We start from the raw sequence: 18523 nt of genomic DNA, 5'->3' as shown, positions 1-18523 counted from the left end.
GGGGATGGCTGAAGCCTTCAAACGAATTTAACCCCGCCACATTATGTATGTGATTGTCCGTAGTCAGGAGCCTGTAATTCAGTAATAGTCGTTTGTTGCTATGCAACATTTGTTTTTGTTCATTATGTTGTACATAAATTGGGCCTTAGTTTTCTCGTTTCACTTGTTTTACATTTGGCCTGTTAAAGCTGACTATGATGATTGGGCTTTGTTCATTGTTGAAGGCTGTTCGGTGACCTAAAGTTGCAAATGTCTGTGTAAGTTGATCTCTTTCGGAAAGGTCGCATTTTCATTCACATCTCATCTTCTTATTTTTATATTCAAACAATGAAAACAAGATGACAAATTCATGTACCAGTCCAATATTGAGATGCTGTTTCTCATCACCTGCATATTGTATATTCAAATTGATGTTATTTACCTGAATAAATTAATGTTTCCACCTAAATAATTTCAATTGCTTGCGAATAACAAGTGCAAAGTCATGTTGTGCTTTTGACTATTATTTTCACAAAATGTGCTATGAAATTATAAGTAAAATATTGTGAACGAATATATATTTTTTATTTTCTACAAGATTCACCTGCATTTACCTTGATTCATTAGTTTAGATTGTTGTTACAACATCGGCGTTTTGCATTTGCGCCGATCTGCATTTCATTTGCGCCGATTTTTTCTTTCATTTGCGCCGATTTTTTTTTTCATTTGCGCCGATTTTTTTTACAGGTAAATAACAGGTAAATTACAGGTGAAATTATATAAGAAGATGTGGTATGAGTGCCAATGAGACAACTCTCCATCCCAGTAATGTTATTTTCATTTATCATTAAAGACCTCTTCCGTTAGCCAGTTGTACATATGTTATGAATTGTCAATCATAACATGTATAAAACTGTTGTCTCCTGCTTAAAATCAAGAAGTAAAAACCTAAGATAAAAGCACTTTGTTTATACTTAAATGACCAATTAAAAATATATGCGCAGCATTCAAATCCTTAAAATCGGAATACATTCAAATCATAAATCTGTTCTTGCCGAGTATGTTTAGGCAACACATCTAATATATTCCTTTCTTATGAGTTCGCATCTTCTATATTTGGCGAATTAGTTGACCGTTATGGAATGTGTACTTGCACGTTGTCTAAGAATGTATGACATTTGTCATCAGAAGGAGCGGAGCGTTAGACAATGTCAAACGTGAAGCAGTCATCGGATTTCATTTAGGGAAAGGAATGGTAACCTGAAAAATTGGGATAGCCATTTACCAATTGCAATGTCACTTGATTTGTCTTTATACTCTGTGCTCAGCCAATATAAAAGTATAAACTTACCTGTAACTTACCTGTAAATCCAATTAGGAAAAAATATAAAATCGGCGCAAATGAAAAAATGAAATCGGCGCAAATGAAAGAATGAAAATTTTCAAAATCGGCGCAAATGTCATACGCCCTACAACATAATCTTACATAATCCCATTGTTTACATAAAAAATCTTGGAACTCCATCATACAATTATTCTATTATACCTATAAAATTCAAAATGTAGGAGTTACCAGAATAAACCCTTCATGTGTGTATAGTTTATATTTAACAGATCTATGGTGTATTTTTAAACATTTTAATAAATTATAAACGACTATAAAAGATAGTTGAAAAAGATATATTTGTATTGATGTTAAGGAATTTTGAGTTAAGAAAATAAAAGACACAAAAGAAAAAAAAAGAAAATTTAAATTAGAATGATGTTTGCATTGTTTTTAACAGGTACGATCTAATTATATTGTTTACCTGGCTGTAGTAATGATAAGGCAATATGCAAATAAAGAAAGTATCCCAAATTTTGCCATATAATGATTTAAACCTTAGACCTAATCACTTTACTATCCGCTATGATAGTTATCAAAGGTACCAGGATTATAATTTAGTACGCCATACGCGCGTTTCGTCTATATAAGATTCATCAATGACGCTCATATCAAAATAATTATAAGAGCCAAACAAGTACAAAGTTGAAGAGCATTGAAGATCCAAAATTCTTAAACATTGTGCCAAATACGGCTAAGGTAATCTATGCCTGGGATAAGAAAATCCTGAGTTTTTCGAAAATTAAAAGTTTTGTTAACAAGGAATTTATAAAAATGACTACATAATTGATATTCATGTCAACACCGAAGTGCTGACTACTCGGCTGGTGATACCCTCAGGGACGAAACGTCCACCAGCAGTGTCATCGACCCAATGGTGTAAATAGTTATCAAAGGTACCAGAATTAAAATTTAGTAGGTCAATAAAGATGAAGTTCTAACTATATGATTCAAAATTTGGTGACTGTTGAACGCATCTTTCCCATTGAGCTAGAGATTAAGTGTGCAACAGATACAGTTAAATCTGTCCTATATCTTGACTTACATTTATAAATTGACAATGAGGGTCGGTTGAAAACAAAACTTTACGACAAATGAGATGATTTCAGCTTCACAATTGTGAACTTTCCATTTCTTTATAGCAACATTCCAGCAGCGCCTGTATATTGCAGTATATATCTCCGAATTGATTAATATTCCGGGCTTATATTTCCATTCAAGCTTTCCTTGAGAGAGTTGCCGCTCACAAGGAAGATTTTTAACCAAAAGTTCCCAATGGTAAAGTAGAAATCATCCATTCGTAAATTTTACAGATGCCATCACGAGTTGGTTGACCGCTACAGATGATATCGAATATGTTCCTTATGTCGTAACTACAATCAACTGCCTTTTCACCACGGATGTGTCCTAACGAATTTGTGTACTATTATTGGTCTGTTTGTCTTTATTTTTTTAGCCATTGGAATCTTCAATCTATGATTTTGACGGTCCCTCTGGTATCTTTCCCACCTCTTTCGACAAGTTACGAGGATTTGTTGAATATTCCTAGGCCATTCAAAATGATGGTGGAATATTTTTTTTAATTAATTGTCTTTTATTCAGAGCAAAGATATTTATACTGGTTTAAATATTGCTGTGTCTCAAAAAACGTATGCAAGGATTAACTGTACATAGAACAGAGCCATTCATAATCAAAGTAGACTAGTGGTATATACACAGGGTCGTAAGTTTAGGCATAATTGGTTTTCATAATTGGATGCATTTTAAATATTGTGTGAGCTTTTGTTGAAGCAATACAAAAAAACCCGGGGGCTATCTCAGAGGTTCTGGTTTGGTAAACTATATTTTCTCAATTATTCACATCTGTTGCTTTGCTTACATAAAGTAGATAACCGCTAATAAGTTATATTCAATTATGGTCACAAATAAGGTTCACCAGACGATTAGTATCTGATCTGTGACAGACCATTCCATTAAACTAGATTACTACGACTGGTAGTGTTAGGAGCAACAACCACTCATCATGATTTCAAAAAAATATACCATCATCTTTGAAATGAACAATTCACATGAAAATGATGGTGGTATGGAAGATCTAAATTGAAAGTTAACAATGGAAATCATTTCATTTGTTGCTAATCTTAATTTTGATAGCGACTCAGTGTTAATTTCGGTATGTAAGTTATTAAGTACAAATGCACAAATGTACGTCAAGTCTTAATCTGTTGATGACTTTGGACTGTATGTCTACAACTTCAATTGTCTCAGAGGCATAACTTAGTCGGCATATTCGTGAACTTTATTTGCCTGGCACTTTATCATATGACATTTACCATGAAGAAAATGTGTCAATATTTCACTGTCATTATCAGGAAGATTTAATTAATGTGCTTATTAAATATGTCTAGAAACAACAAGGAATATTGGAAAGAAAACATTAAGCCATTACATGACTACGACAATGTACGTAGCTGATAAGTTTCATGTGATGATTATCACTTTTCGAAGTAAACGAACTGTCTCTTCACACTTTTAGAAAGTATCAACAGTGTCCTTCAAAGACACTCTTTGCAAAGGAGCATTATATATTTCTCCCAGCAGATATTGAAGCTGTTCAGGCAGGAAAGTTTCCACCGAAGATTCAACATTGTCAACTGTGTTATGATATAACTGATCATAATCAAACCGAATACATTATTAAAGATATGCATAAGAGCCTTAACGTTTAGATTATACCTTAAAGCAGCACCCAGATAGGTTGTTCTTGCTCATTTAGGTCGAGGTTTTATGGGGTTTTTTTTATAATCAGTAGGGCGATTATTGTCTTTAAACCCCCTCTATGTTAAAAGGTTATAAATGAACTTTTGTAAGATAATATACGCAAAAATTATTTTCATAAAAAAAACCCACCCTGCTCTTTGATACTGTTTGCCAGAGAGCTTTCATACCTGGTAGGATCATTTCTCATTTTTTGCTGTTGACTATTGTACTATACTCTCATTATAATTTGACAAAGTTTGAGCTAGTATATATAGGTTTTTGACTATGCTAGACCTATTACACCAAAATCCCACATTTGTTACGTATACCAAAGTACACATTGGCGGCATACAAAATATTTCAAACATTGTTCTGTTTTCCGTCCGAGAAACAAATGATATCAGATTAAAAACAAATCCTGATTTTATTATTATTGAAGCTGTTTCTTTTATACATCTAAAGATGCCATATGTAAAGAACATTTACAAATATTACATTGTAGGACATATATGTTGTTACCTCTTGACTTTGATTTCATTAACCTCGAAATTTCTGTGGAACAATATGGTTTATATGGCTACTTTAACGTTCATTAATGCCATGTTTATTCTTGGTTTTTTAGTTAAAGACTTTAACATACCCATCTTACATCTAACTATGGTATATATAGATGAATTTCGAAAGCTGAACTCTCTGTGTTGTCCGTTTTTTAGGACTGCTGGTTTTATAAACATTGACCTATACGACATTTTGACTTCTTATTTTATGCACGTAGACAATTGAGGATGTTCTATGGTATACGATGAAAATGTTTCCCATATATTAAGGATCACGTTGGAAATATTTCTCCTATATAAACCTTTCAGGTAAAACTCAAATTAAATGATATTGAATCTACGCTCAAATTCGGATAGTTTAAAAGGTAGTCAGGACAGATGGTTCCAAACTGTTTAAAAAAAACAATTACACAAATTAAATTCAAAACTTTTAACTTATTTCACAAAGCAATATCATATGCGTGATTTAATTTTAAAATCGACAGCTTTTGATGGCGGAATTATACATTATTTCATTCGTAGGCCTTGTCGTTACATGTAAAAGATGTTAGAAAGGTTCCAAGTTTAAATACTACGATATCTCTCTGGTCAATTCATTTAAATATTGTTTTTGAAATTAATATCGAATTTCTATTACAGTTTTTTACGTAGACATTTTGTAAGCATCAGTCGTATCCTTCAATTAATTTCATAGCAATAATATCAAAATTCCCAGTGTGTATAAAATGTTTGCAATATTAGTTTACACATAAAACTTGCTATATCACTAGTTTATATTTTTCAATTATACATATGGTCAACATTGAGCTTGAACCTTACGGTTACTCAATATTTCTATATGTTTAATTATTGTTATGTTTGATAAAGGACAGGAATAGGTAAAATAATTTATCAAAGTGTCACCATTCATTGCAATATCCTGAATATCTTTACATGATCCATCGCCCTGTAAGATTAATCGTTGACTATTTATTCAGTTATTTTATAAATATAATTTATATATATGTATAAGCAGTGTCACTTGAAAGAGTAACTACATGTTCAACTGGCCAGTGCCTCTTTGAATCCAGGACAAACTAATAGTATACACATAATACCTTTTAAATCTTTATGATTCCACTGTTTAAAAACAGTTATCATTTAGATTAAAATGAAGTTATTTAAAATGAATCAATGTGTTTAAATGTAAATGTCTACGAACGTAGAAATTCAAATGTTTAAATTAATTTTCAAAAGCGATGCAGATGTTTTATACCAGATCATAATTGCTTCTACAACACATTAAACATAACAAACCGTTCAGTGTCCTATTGTTGTTTACACACTTGTCCTCTGGTCTATGTATGTTTATACAGCTGATACTTGTGTCTACCACAAACTGAAGATATTACCAAACCGAACAGTGTCCTGTAGTTATTTACATACTTATCCTTTATTTTATGCAACTTTGTATTATATATATAATACAAATGTAAGTGTTTCTCCTACAAACTGAAGACAACACATCGTATAGTGCTCTGGTGTTGTTTACCCACTCGTCCTTTGGTCTGTAAGTTTGTTCAGAATAAAATTGTTTCTCTTAAACTCTGAACGCGACCCACCGTACAGTGCCCAATTGATGTTAAGATACTCGTTCCCTGGTATGTGGTGGATATTTGTCTTATTGACAACCAAAATATATTTTCTTATTTTTATATACTAGTGTTAGGCTGGGTAAAATTATCAACAAAAAAATTTGTAGTGAAAAAATTCGGAAAATGAAATTTCTTTTGAAGTTTTCTAATTTTCGGTTCTACGATTATTATTACAATTCCCAACTATTTACTTCTGTTAAAAAGATTTAAGAAATGTATAAAATGGGCTAACAAAAATCCTCAGTCGATACAATTCAAAGAACACCGTGGTTAAAAAAATGAGACAAAAAAACCCTCACCATTCAACAAAATACTTTGTAAAACATATAAAGATTAAACAACACGAACCAAACCAAAAAGAGGGAGTACACTAGAATTGTTATACGATGATGACTGCTGTACCCATATTTTGACTATTTTATCTATTATGTCTGTTTAGTTCACGCATCATTGTTAATATAACGGAATTTGACGAGACTGTCATCAAAGTGAGATGTTTAACGCTTTAAAACCAGGTTTAATCCACCATTTTCTACATTCGAAAATGCTTGTAACAAGTTAGGAATATGATAGTTCTGTTCCATTTGTTTTTGATGTGTTTTGTCATTTGATTTTGCCATGTGATTATGGACAGTACTTTTGTGATTTTACTTTTTAAGCCGTTCATAGTCCAGTAGTGGTATAAACAAAATCGAAAAAAACAACATAAGAATGTCCTGCGGACGAAGCGTTGTTTTGGATTTACCTACATTAGGAACGCCCAAAGCCGAATATTTGAAAGCTAACGACGTATAAGAACAGAAACGGTTGAAGAGCTGTATGACAAAAAAGGACAAGTTTGATTGAGGCAGTTGAAACGATATTTTCAAAATAATTTCAAAATTTATTTAAGGATATTTCTGGAAAGTTTTGTTCTAAATCATATCAGTACCAAAATTCTGACTTCTCGACTGATGACACTCTCGGGAACAGATACCAGTAGTCCACCAGTGGAGGTTTTAACCCAGTGCTATAAAAAATGAAAAACACGTTCAAAATTTAATGCGTCCAACGGAGTTTTCTGGATTTACCTCCCTTAGAGCTGCTCAATGGTATTAAAAAATATGCATGTATCTTTCTTGCGAGGTCGTTTTGTTGTTAATAAAAACTTTACTGCATTCAATTATAAATTGATACATCTAAAAAGGTACATTACAACACTAATTTAAAATAAAACGAAACCCATTAAATTCAATTATTAATAATTCTTTCCAATAACAGATATCCTTCATCAGGATAATCATAGATGTACACAATTAAAACACATTTGTATTGATGATGAAACTTATGTTCCTGTCCGTAGAATAAACTTCCGGCAAATTTGCATTTATATATTCTGTGCTTCCAACTTTACTTAGAATGCAAAATTTCAATTAGTGTGGTCATCTTGTGTATGACCTTCGCAGCATTAGAAACTTCAAACGTTATTCAAAATGCAACAAAAACTATCATTTGTCTTATTTAATTGCAATATAAAACTGGTTTTGATTACATTCACGTGCTCCATTTATTTTGTTATAAAATTAAATTGTTCAATGGAACCTACAGTTTGAAATGTGTCAATCCGTAAAATCAGACACAAGATTCGTGAACTATCCTGTTGTAACTCTTTTGTCCGTTGTCATTCTTATTTGCTATCAAAGATTGACTTTAAATAAATCCTTTTTAACGAATGTGCATACTTAAATATCTACTTACGCACTTTTAAATGTGTTTTAATCTCCAAAAGCGATGCAGATGTCGTTTATGTTATACACATTGAACACAATAAAAAACACAGTCACTTGTCACAGTTTTTTTATGGACATATACACCCATCTCAAAAAAACACAAGGTACTTTTATCCGTCTTTTACTCACATATTTGAAAAATGTCCATCGGTTGCAAATTACGTTATGACTCGATATCATTGTCGTCAACTCCACTTAAACTTGTTATTCCGTTAATCTAACAAAATTGAGAATGGAAATGAGAAATTTGTGTCAAAGAGACAACAACCTGACAAAAAACAGACGAAAGCCATCGGTGGTAAACTGATTTATACATGCAATGGTGTATAATACGCCTACCTTGTTGTCGGAATCTTTCGAAGCAGAGTATATGACATTCGTAATTATTTTGTCTTCTGATAACAGATCGAAAATATAAGACTCGAAGTAAGTTTAGTACCATGGGTTATTTAGGTAGTCTAGTATTTTCTTTTCTGAGGCGAATGCTTGTGACTTAACCACTGAAACATTTCCTAATCGTTACAATCTTCACAACATCCAGTATGTACAACAAAATTAATTTGTAGAGCTTAAACATTCTGCAATTGACAATTTTTGTTTTGAATTCGCTCACAATTTTCGGTTTTAAGAATAATGTTCCAATTTTCAATTCTCTACGAATTAAAAGAATACAGGAGAGATATCCAACGGGCAATCAAATATCTTATATCGAAGAAAATCAGAGAACTTCAAGAAAAAGGAGACAAAAACAAAGTCAACAAAGCAATGTAAAGACAAATCCGGATTTGGATATGTCTCCGTGTCCCATCCATTTTTTTCACATTTAGTAGTCCAATGTTGTATACCTTTAAAATGCTTCAATCCCTAAAATCGCACATAATTTTCTTGACCTCTCCAATTATCGCCTTCAATGTCCGTTGTCCATGTAAACCGCTATCAAAAGTCAACATTTCAGAAGTTTTAGAAATGAAATGAATGTGCTAATCAAGATATCTATGAACTTACTTTCAAAATGGTTTAATCTTGTACTAATCATACGTATATCTCACAACCACTTTACATTACAGTGCTGTCGTATTGTTGTTAACATACTCGTCCACTAGTCTTTGGTGGATTGTTGTCTCATTGGCTACTAACGATATTTTGATAATTTAACAATCTTTTTACTGTCCTTGCTTATTAGGTTAAAAAACGTTTTGAGATGGGTTAGGGGAAAACATGTTAAAAAAACAAGACGAAAAACAAACAATGGGTTTAAGAAAACAATCAAGATGATAAGAAACGAAATCAACTATCACCGGGAACATACTTGGATTTTAAACTGTTTCTAATCCACCACCAATAGAGATGCTCATAAGTATTAAACTATACAAAATATATATTTTATCTTACGAGGGTGTTGGATCGTAATGAAAAATGATACTGTAAATTTTTTTATCTATACGCATAACAAGTGTACAAATCAACACAATAAATTTAAGTATCAATAATTATTTCGTATAAAAGATATTCCTTGTTGATGTACAATATTAATACATATATGTTAAACAATAATCCCTTGCATGAAATCACGATTAAGCATTAAAATACACAAAGATACTTATGTCACCGTTCAGCGAATGAACGTGCGACAGTTTTGCAAAATCTGAGTAGGAGCTGCAAGCTCTTGAATATCGAATAAGTTGGGAAATATATATCCGATATGCAGGTGAAAATGGTATATTGCTACTCAGGTGGGGGAAATTTATAATTTCAAAATCAAAATCGTCTTGTTTGTCATAGATTCTGGTACTGAGATGACTGTGTAAGTCAAATTCGACATATCAGTCTAAAAATGAGGCGGAGGAAGCCATGTCTGTTGTTTCTTTAAATTATAGTTCTGGGGGATTTATTAATGGATTCCAATCAGAAAAATATGGAAAGAACCTCATCAATATATCAGAAAATGAAATGGAATTATCTGGCTTCTTTGATCCTCTTGTTTTTGACAAGTGTCTGGAGGAACTCCGATTCATTGAAAATAAGAAAAGGTCGACAAGAAGAATCGCACAGTTTGTTCCCATAGGAATGCCAGCAATTTGTTGGAAAAGTCTTTCTCTAAACTCAACAAATATGTTGTCGATAAAAAAACTCCAGCATAAGACTACTTGTTCTTCTGTGTAGCATGTTTTACCTTTTTGTTTGTCACTATTTACAAAATATGCCTTATGAAATCCCAAAGTAATAAATTTATGCTACCGTTTTTATGTTGAAAGGCATTGTGGATCATTTCTTTTAGGCGATTTTTCAATTTCACATGGGGAATGGTGGTATACAGGGTTGAAAAATCTAAAGTTTTGATAGAACTTATTTCAGAAAAAGACCGAGATTTAAAATTGTTTAGAAGTACTTTAGAATTTTTAAGAATCCACATATGGTAAATACCACTACGCGGATAAACAGTTTCACAGTAATTCTGAAGACCCTATTCCACTGCGGATAGAATTTTAGTCAATCTAATCGACAATTCTTAAATGGAACATGAAGATGAGCCAGCAATATACCGTTGTTTATACGGAATTTTATGAAGCTTTGGTATCCAATACAATCGAGGTAAGTTCTTCGATTTGGTGTTCAACGCATATTGTGTTATAAACTTAATTCCTTACACAAACCTACAAATATGTAACTCAAATGCACAAAATGGCATATAGACCAAGCATATTAGCAAAAATTAAAGAGAACGTAGTTTTAAAATGTTTGATCTTTAAAATAGCTGCAAATGATCTATGTACATTTGTACAGATCATACATGTTTCTCCACAGCACTGAACACACCTAATAGTGCAATGACGTATTGTTAACATACTCATGCTCTGGTCTCTCTAAAGAGATGTCTCATTGATAATCAAACATTTCTTTCTTTAATATTTACAAAATCTTGACCTGTTGAGGTTACTAGAAAAAGCTAAACCAGACTGCAATTGACATTTGTTTTTTTATCAGCGTATCATTGTGTTTGTCCTGATCGGAAACCACAGTGAAGAAAAGAAATAAAGCACAACCAATAGTAAATAAAACACTTCCAACAGAAAAATGAAGATTAGACAAGACGAACCAACATAAAAATCCGAGAATACAGTGAAAGAGTTAGCTGTTTATGCTTTCCTGATATCATCCGCAGAGCTGCTTATGATATTAAAATATATTTTTCTTACAAGGTCGTTGGTTTGTTATGAAAAACGAAATTGTAAACACTAAATGAATTGTACACCTAAAGAGTGTACAAAACAACACCAATATTGAATAAAAAGGAAACCTTTCAATTATCATTCAGGATTTATAACAAACATGTTCTTGGATTAATTTGCACTTCTCATGAGTGCAAATTGGAACCACACTTTTTTTTACAGATATTTATATTAGTTTGATCATAGACGTAGACGATTAAAACAAATATGTTAACATTTATTTTTTAGCATTGAATGATTAAGGGTAAAGTGATGATGATTCATATATCCCCGTTATCAGTCAGGGGCGTTACTTAAACAAGTTATTTTTTTCAATTACTTATATAAGTAATTTTTTATTTTAAAAATAATAAAATTACTTACTTGAGTTATTTTAATTTTCAATAGAAACATAGACTAAATGTAGTTTGTATGATTTTAAACAACATATTATATCATAAAATAAAGAATTTATCTGATTTGAGAGGAGTATAGAGATAAAGGGTTGCTTTGAAAATAATGACAAAAATATTACTTGAATAAGTTATTATAAACATTTTTGAAAAAAATAGCAATTACATTTATCTAAGGCACATATGTAATTGATTTAGGTTACAAATTATGAATAACTTCAGGTCTTAATTAATTCACAAGTATCTATCTATTTATATCAGTCTACCTTCAAGATTTTAGAGGAAAATGATAATTTAATAGTCCCAAGAGCCCAATTTTTGAGCCAGAAGCGTCCGTATAAAAGATAAGTGCGTAGGAAAGTTAATTAGTGTTTCTAAAGAATTAGTTTTTATATATCAAGGGAAAAATAACCTGATAACTGTGAAAAATATCTAAAGCTAGTAAAATTTGTATTCTTGGACACCTATAAAAATAATATTCAGAAAAATAACTTATATAAGTTATATTTAAATTAGCCTCGTTTTCAACATTACTTGTATAGGTAATTTTAATTGTTACTTGTTTAAGTAATGCCCCTGACTGGTTATGTAGAATGAACAGTCGGCAAATTGATAAAAACATATTTTGTGGTTACATTTTTTTTAGCTCACCTGGATTCGTCGTCCGTATCAACATTCTTCTGTGAAACAACCTTGCCTACAAACCAATATGGATACCAAGTTTAAAATAGAACATATTTAGGGTAAAATGCAGATTTTAGCATCTATCTCTGAAACTTAAGCATTTAGACAGAGGCACAATTGTTCATCAGGTTAAGATCTATCTGCTCTGAAATTTTAGACGGGAATCAAATAACCCTTTGTTTGGGGCTGTCCCTGAATATGTAATTTAAAGGAAACTTTGCAGTTTTAGCGCATTTTGTCTTATTCGTTTTTTGCTTTTTTGCATTAAAATTTAAAAATTATAATAGATAGATAGAAACTTTAAATAAGCAAAAATTATCAGCAAGTCAAGAACTACAATTAGGACGACAAATAGGACATCATTCTACCACTCCTTATTGTAGTTAATGCCCATTGATAACGATTTTCACCTTTTAAAGACTTTTTGTCTTTTATGATAAAAATCATAATAGATTAACGACATTTTAATTTCCAAATTGATGACAAGCAAGTCAGGGACTAATAACAATTCAAATCTTGTTGATATAGTTAGTAGACCCTAACTCTTTATAGGAATGAATATCCTTAAATGAGAATTTTACCGAATGATATCACTGCCTTAAAATATGATGCCATGTCCCATCATTTTTGTTATTATATTTGATATACCCAAGGGGTCTGCAGTTTGAAATCTACAATTCATAAAATCTGATATTAATTCTTGACCTCGCAAGTATTCAATTTTTTTCCTTTGTCCTTGTGAACTGCTATCAAAGGTTAAGCTTTTATAAGTCATTTATAATGAATGTGCTAATTTAAATGTCTACGAACGTTCTAGTTTTGAAATGTTTTTTTTTTGCAAAAAAGATGCAGATGTTCTATGTTAGTCTATTATACCAGATCATTACAAACCGTACAGTGCCCTATTGTTTTTTGGACAAATCATGCACTTTTCTCCCACACAATGAACACAAAAAACTGTGCAGTGTCGTATTGTTGTATTTACAGATCATACATGTTTCTCCCACACACTGAACACAGCACAACGTACAGTGCCATATTGTTGTTTGTACATATCATACATGTTTCTCCCACACACTGAACACAGCACACCGTACAGTGCCGTATTGTTGTTTGTACATATCATACATGTTTCTCACACACACTGAACACAGCACACCGTACAGTGCCATATTGTTGTTTGTACAGTTCATACATGTTTCTCCCACACACTGAACACAGCACACCGTACAGTGCCATATTGTTGTTTGTACAGATCATACATGTTTCTCCCACACACTGAACACAGCACACCATACAGTGCCGTATTGTTGTTTGTACAGATCATACATGTTTCTTCCACAAACTGAACACAGCACACCGTACAGTGCCGTATTGTTGTTTGTACAGATCATACATGTTTTCCCACACACTGAACACAGCACACCATACAGTGCCGTATTGTTGTTTGTACAGATCATACATGTTTCTCCCACACACTGAACACAGCACACCGTAAAGTGCCATATTGTTGTTTACATACTTATCTTTTTGTCTGTGATGGATATTTGTCTCATTGTCATTTTTCTTACTAAGCATAACTGTTTGGTACATTTTCGATTCTGAGAGTCTTGTTCAATTTTTTACATCCCTATGGACACCAAGATTACAAGAGGGGTATCAAATAGACATCAAGAATCAGCAGTCGTTGAACATCTGATAGCACCACGGTACATATACTAAAAAGAGACAAAAACAAACAGTCAACAAATCACTAACAAGAAAAATGAAGATTCAACAACGCGAACCAACCGGAAAAAACCCAGAATACACTTGTTAAACGGTTCCTGGTCCATTTAGTTGATCATGGGCTCTAAACTATATTGTTTTACATTCTTAAGAGGTCATTGAATTGTTACGAAATCTATACTGCACACAATAAAAAAAATAAAGACAAAGATAAAGACAAAGGTAGAAAAAAAACAATATAAAAAAGGAAGTCATAAATTCAAGTATCAATAAATATTTCCGATACCATACTTGTTTTGTCCTATTCCGGTTCTAACAGTTTTGTTGCAAAATTCAAATTGGACGACAAGGTAATAAGAGAGATATCAAATAGACACCAATAATCGCTTGTCGATGACAATCGGAAAGCATCAAGGTAAAATAAAAGACGAAAGACAAACATTCAGCAAAACCAATACCAAGAAAAATATAGAGATTAAACAACACAAAAAAACCTAAAAAAACTGGAGTATACTTGAAAGGTAAGCCATTCTTGTTCCACTATCGGTAGAAGAAGAGTTGCGCTTCGGTATTAGAATATATTTTTCTTTCTTATTGGGGTGTTAGATTGTCTCGAAAATCGATACAAAATACAATAGATGAATCATATATAAGCCTTGAAAATGTATAAAAAAACACAAATATATGAAGGAAAAAAAACCAACTCTAAATACCAATATCAAGAAATATTTCGAATAACAGACCGCCATCATCAGTATGATGTAAAATGAATCTTTGCAAACTAATCTAATCTGATTTCTGAATTTAATAAAACAATCTTGAACGAAAGTTACAATTTAAAAACCTAAACATGTCTGCATGATTATTAAAAGTATTCACTGCGCCCGTATGTATCTTAAATGAACAGAGTTGTGAGATTTCAAACTTTTATAATTCAGAAATATCTAAGCTGACGCAGGATAAGTATTTCAGAAAAGACTGCGTACTAATGCATGCCAAAAGTTCTAGCTACACATTTGATTCAATTTTGCGCGAACGTTTATAATTCTCAAAAGAATGTCATGTTCATAAAAGATGTATAGTGATTGAACAGAGTCTCCTGGTGGTATCTTTTAAAGTCAGCGATAATTTTTCAGTCTGAATCTGTTCATTATGGTTTCTGATTCGCTCTAGTCTGATGGCTTGACTGAAATGCATGATCCTGGGACAGTTATAATCGTGATATCTCGTCTGAGAAAGAAAAAAACAAACCTGTTATCTGTTATTTTTCTTTGTCTAGTCTAAGAGACCAGTTGTAATGAACCCGTATATGCGTCCTTCAAAATTAGAAAAGTTGAAAAAAAGTTGGTATTTTCGTTCCAGACCTATACTTGTGTACAAGGTACAGTCACTGATTGTTGGAAATAATGTTGGAAGATGTTTGTCCTTACTTGTCTTTCAAAAACTTTAAAAGTTCGAAATACTAAGGATATTCTAGCCCAGGAATAGATCACTGTATTTGATAAAACTTCTTACTTTATTTGGCCATTTTTTACTTTTTTGATTTGAGTGTTTTTTTAGATTCTTTTGTAAAAGAAAAAAGCCTCTGGCCTACAAAATTTCAATCCTGGTATCTTTGATGAGTTTATTATTCCTTTTTAGGCTACGGTTATGCTTTAATTTTTCGAAATTTAAGCGTAGAATTTAAATTATCACACATCAATCGAAAACAAACATGTGTGCTAGGTGAGAATAGAAGGATTTTTTTTTTTAAATAATTCTTTAAATCTTGAATATTGAAGTTGTCTAACATGTGTTTCATGGTGGTAATCAACTAGTTCTAATTTTTCATTCGGTATGGTAACCATTGCTTTTTTTGTGTAGTTTTGGATCAATATGTGTTTCCCTCGGTTTTAGTTTGTTACCCCGATTTTGTTTTTTTTCCATGGATTTATAAGTTTTGAACAGCGGTATACTTTGTTGCCTTTATGTATCTCTATTACTTTCTCAGATGACCTTCTATCTTTTTTTACTGATTACTTTTTGATTCACATGTTTTAAAATGCTTTTTTTCATTATGTATTTAATCGAATGGAAGTATGTCAGATCGTATATGATTTCACGAATTTTTGACAGCTGGAAACTAATCTTCTCATAAGTTACACGTACAAGGCTTTAGTCTCAATTAGATGAAAATCATGTTCATTTCCTTTCTTTGAAAGTCACATTACAATCAGCCCTTCCCGTTAATTAGCACATCGGCTCCGTGCGACATCACTGACGTCGAAAGGTTTATAACTTTAAAAGTCAAAACAAAAGTCAATTTCAATCTTTCTACAGTAAAGTTAAGACGTAAGTATCATTCGTGTTATTCTATTGAATTTTTGTAAATAAAAATAATAAGTATTTATGTAGTCTAAAATGTTTTGACTGCTAGTAACAAAATAATGTAAGAGCTAACATCTTGGATATAACATATTCTTTGAATTATAATACTTTGAACAACATTTGTTCCATTGACACAAATAAAAAACGATACCTTATATATCGGTATATTTTTTTGCATTTTTCTGTACAAGTAAAACTTGTTACCAATAGGAAAAAAAGCACAAACGATGATTTTATACTTGTTTTAAGTTTTTGTTTCTGTATAAACTAAATTTATAAAGCTTTACCTTACAAGAAAAAGAAAAAAGAAACCTCCTCTGAAATCATACATCTTTTTGTATTTCTAGTATTGTATACTAATATAAGCCAATATCATGAAATTATAATAAGAAATGAAATAATTTATATGATTATTTATGTTATAGTTTTCCCTATTTACTTATCTTTATTCTTTTGCTTTCAGATTACTAAATATCTTGAACAAAGCATCTAACATGGATATAAGTAACTCAACAGAGATATCAAGCTATCTCGGATTCTATCTGTTAATGCGTTCTGTGACTGGCTTGGTTTTATATCCAATCTTTTGTTTAGTTGGTATTCCAGCCAACATTATTGGTATGATTGTTTTGTCAAGGAAAAAGATGAGATCAACTGCAAATACTTTCTTATTGATATTGCTTGGTTCAAATCTATTGCATGTCTTAAATGACATGCTGTACTTTATCTGCATTATGCTAGGACGAACAGTTAGCTCGACAGTAAGTGAGAGGGCATACAAGTCTTTGGCTCCTTATGCGCACTATCTTTTCAACTCTACTATGACGTGTACAGCTTGGATAACAGTTACTATCGCAACAGAACGATTTATTTGTGTTCGGTATGCACAAAAAGCCAGGAGAATCGTCACGCATACACGAGCTGTTATCATATCAGTGTTCATTGTTATCACCACTTTGACATTATCTGTTCCCTTGGAATTAAGAGAGGAATTTAGAGCTAACCAAACAACAGAGCAAAGTGACACGCTTATTACATTCAGCAAAGCTTATAACTTGTGTTACTACATCTTACGTGCACTTATTCCAATAGTCATAATTACAGTACTGAGCATTTTAATTTTGCTTCGTCTCCAGAAAACTCGATTAAGGAAAGCAAAGAAGAAAGCAACCAAAACTTTATTACTAACTATTATATCATTTGTAGTATGTATTCTTCCAGATGCTATTTTATCATCATATGGTAGACTATTTTATCATGAACCCGATTATCTATTGCTTGGAATTGCTGAAATAACAGATTTTCTACTTCTGTTTAATAGTACAACAAACATTATTTTATACGGGTGTTCTTGTCAACAATTTATGCAACAATTGAAAAGTATATTTCACTGCGCTCAACGTAGACGAAGGAGACTTCGTGTGTAAACTTATAAATGTAAATATTTATAAGTGATGATCATCCAGTTTTTTGTGTAATTAAACCTTTTTATTTGCAAATGCCTGAATTTAATTGATTTATCTAGACGGAGTATTTTTCTTCAATATTGGGATATGTTTTGTTTCGTTTGTCATCAATTTATACAAACTCACGACTTTAGTTGACTATGTCTCCAATGTCTTTCTCTGTTGAAGTTTTGAATCACCATTACCATTCAGAACATTCCGTACATTAAAGCAACATCAAGTAACATGAATATACAGTTGAAAAAAAAAACCAGACAATAGTACGGCAGAGAAAGGATTTTTTTTTGTGGATGACATAATCGGTACCGATTTTATAACTTCTTGCGCATTTCCACAATTTTAAAATGTCTCTTAAGTAAAGTTTGAAGCCAAACTATTCAAATATTCCAAACCTCAAACAAAAGTTGAAAAGCTTATAAATTCAAGTAAACAATATATACCTTGCAGTTTTTAGGCATGTATGAAATTTGATTAAACTCAGTATCATTCACATCGATTTAATTTTTCTTACCCATAGACACAGATTTACGCAATTGGGTTAAGCAGTTCACCTCTATAATGATGATAGGTTGT

At 31.8% G+C, this 18523-nt stretch overlaps 1 protein-coding gene across 1 annotated transcript; it reads left to right on the top strand.

Annotated features, from left to right (window-relative positions):
• The first annotated feature begins 16953 nt into the window (after positions 1 to 16953).
• Positions 16954 to 17911, top strand: LOC134705713 (galanin receptor type 2-like). Its single transcript, XM_063564434.1, has one exon. The coding sequence runs from the start codon at positions 16979 to 16981 to the stop codon at positions 17909 to 17911; it is 933 nt and encodes a 310-aa protein (XP_063420504.1). The 5' UTR covers positions 16954 to 16978.
• Positions 17912 to 18523: the final 612 nt, after the last annotated feature.

This window comes from Mytilus trossulus, chromosome 2 (assembly GCF_036588685.1).
Source record: "Mytilus trossulus isolate FHL-02 chromosome 2, PNRI_Mtr1.1.1.hap1, whole genome shotgun sequence".
In the NCBI taxonomy this organism is placed as follows: domain Eukaryota; kingdom Metazoa; phylum Mollusca; class Bivalvia; order Mytilida; family Mytilidae; genus Mytilus; species Mytilus trossulus.
This window is presented reverse-complemented; position numbering and strand designations above follow the sequence as displayed.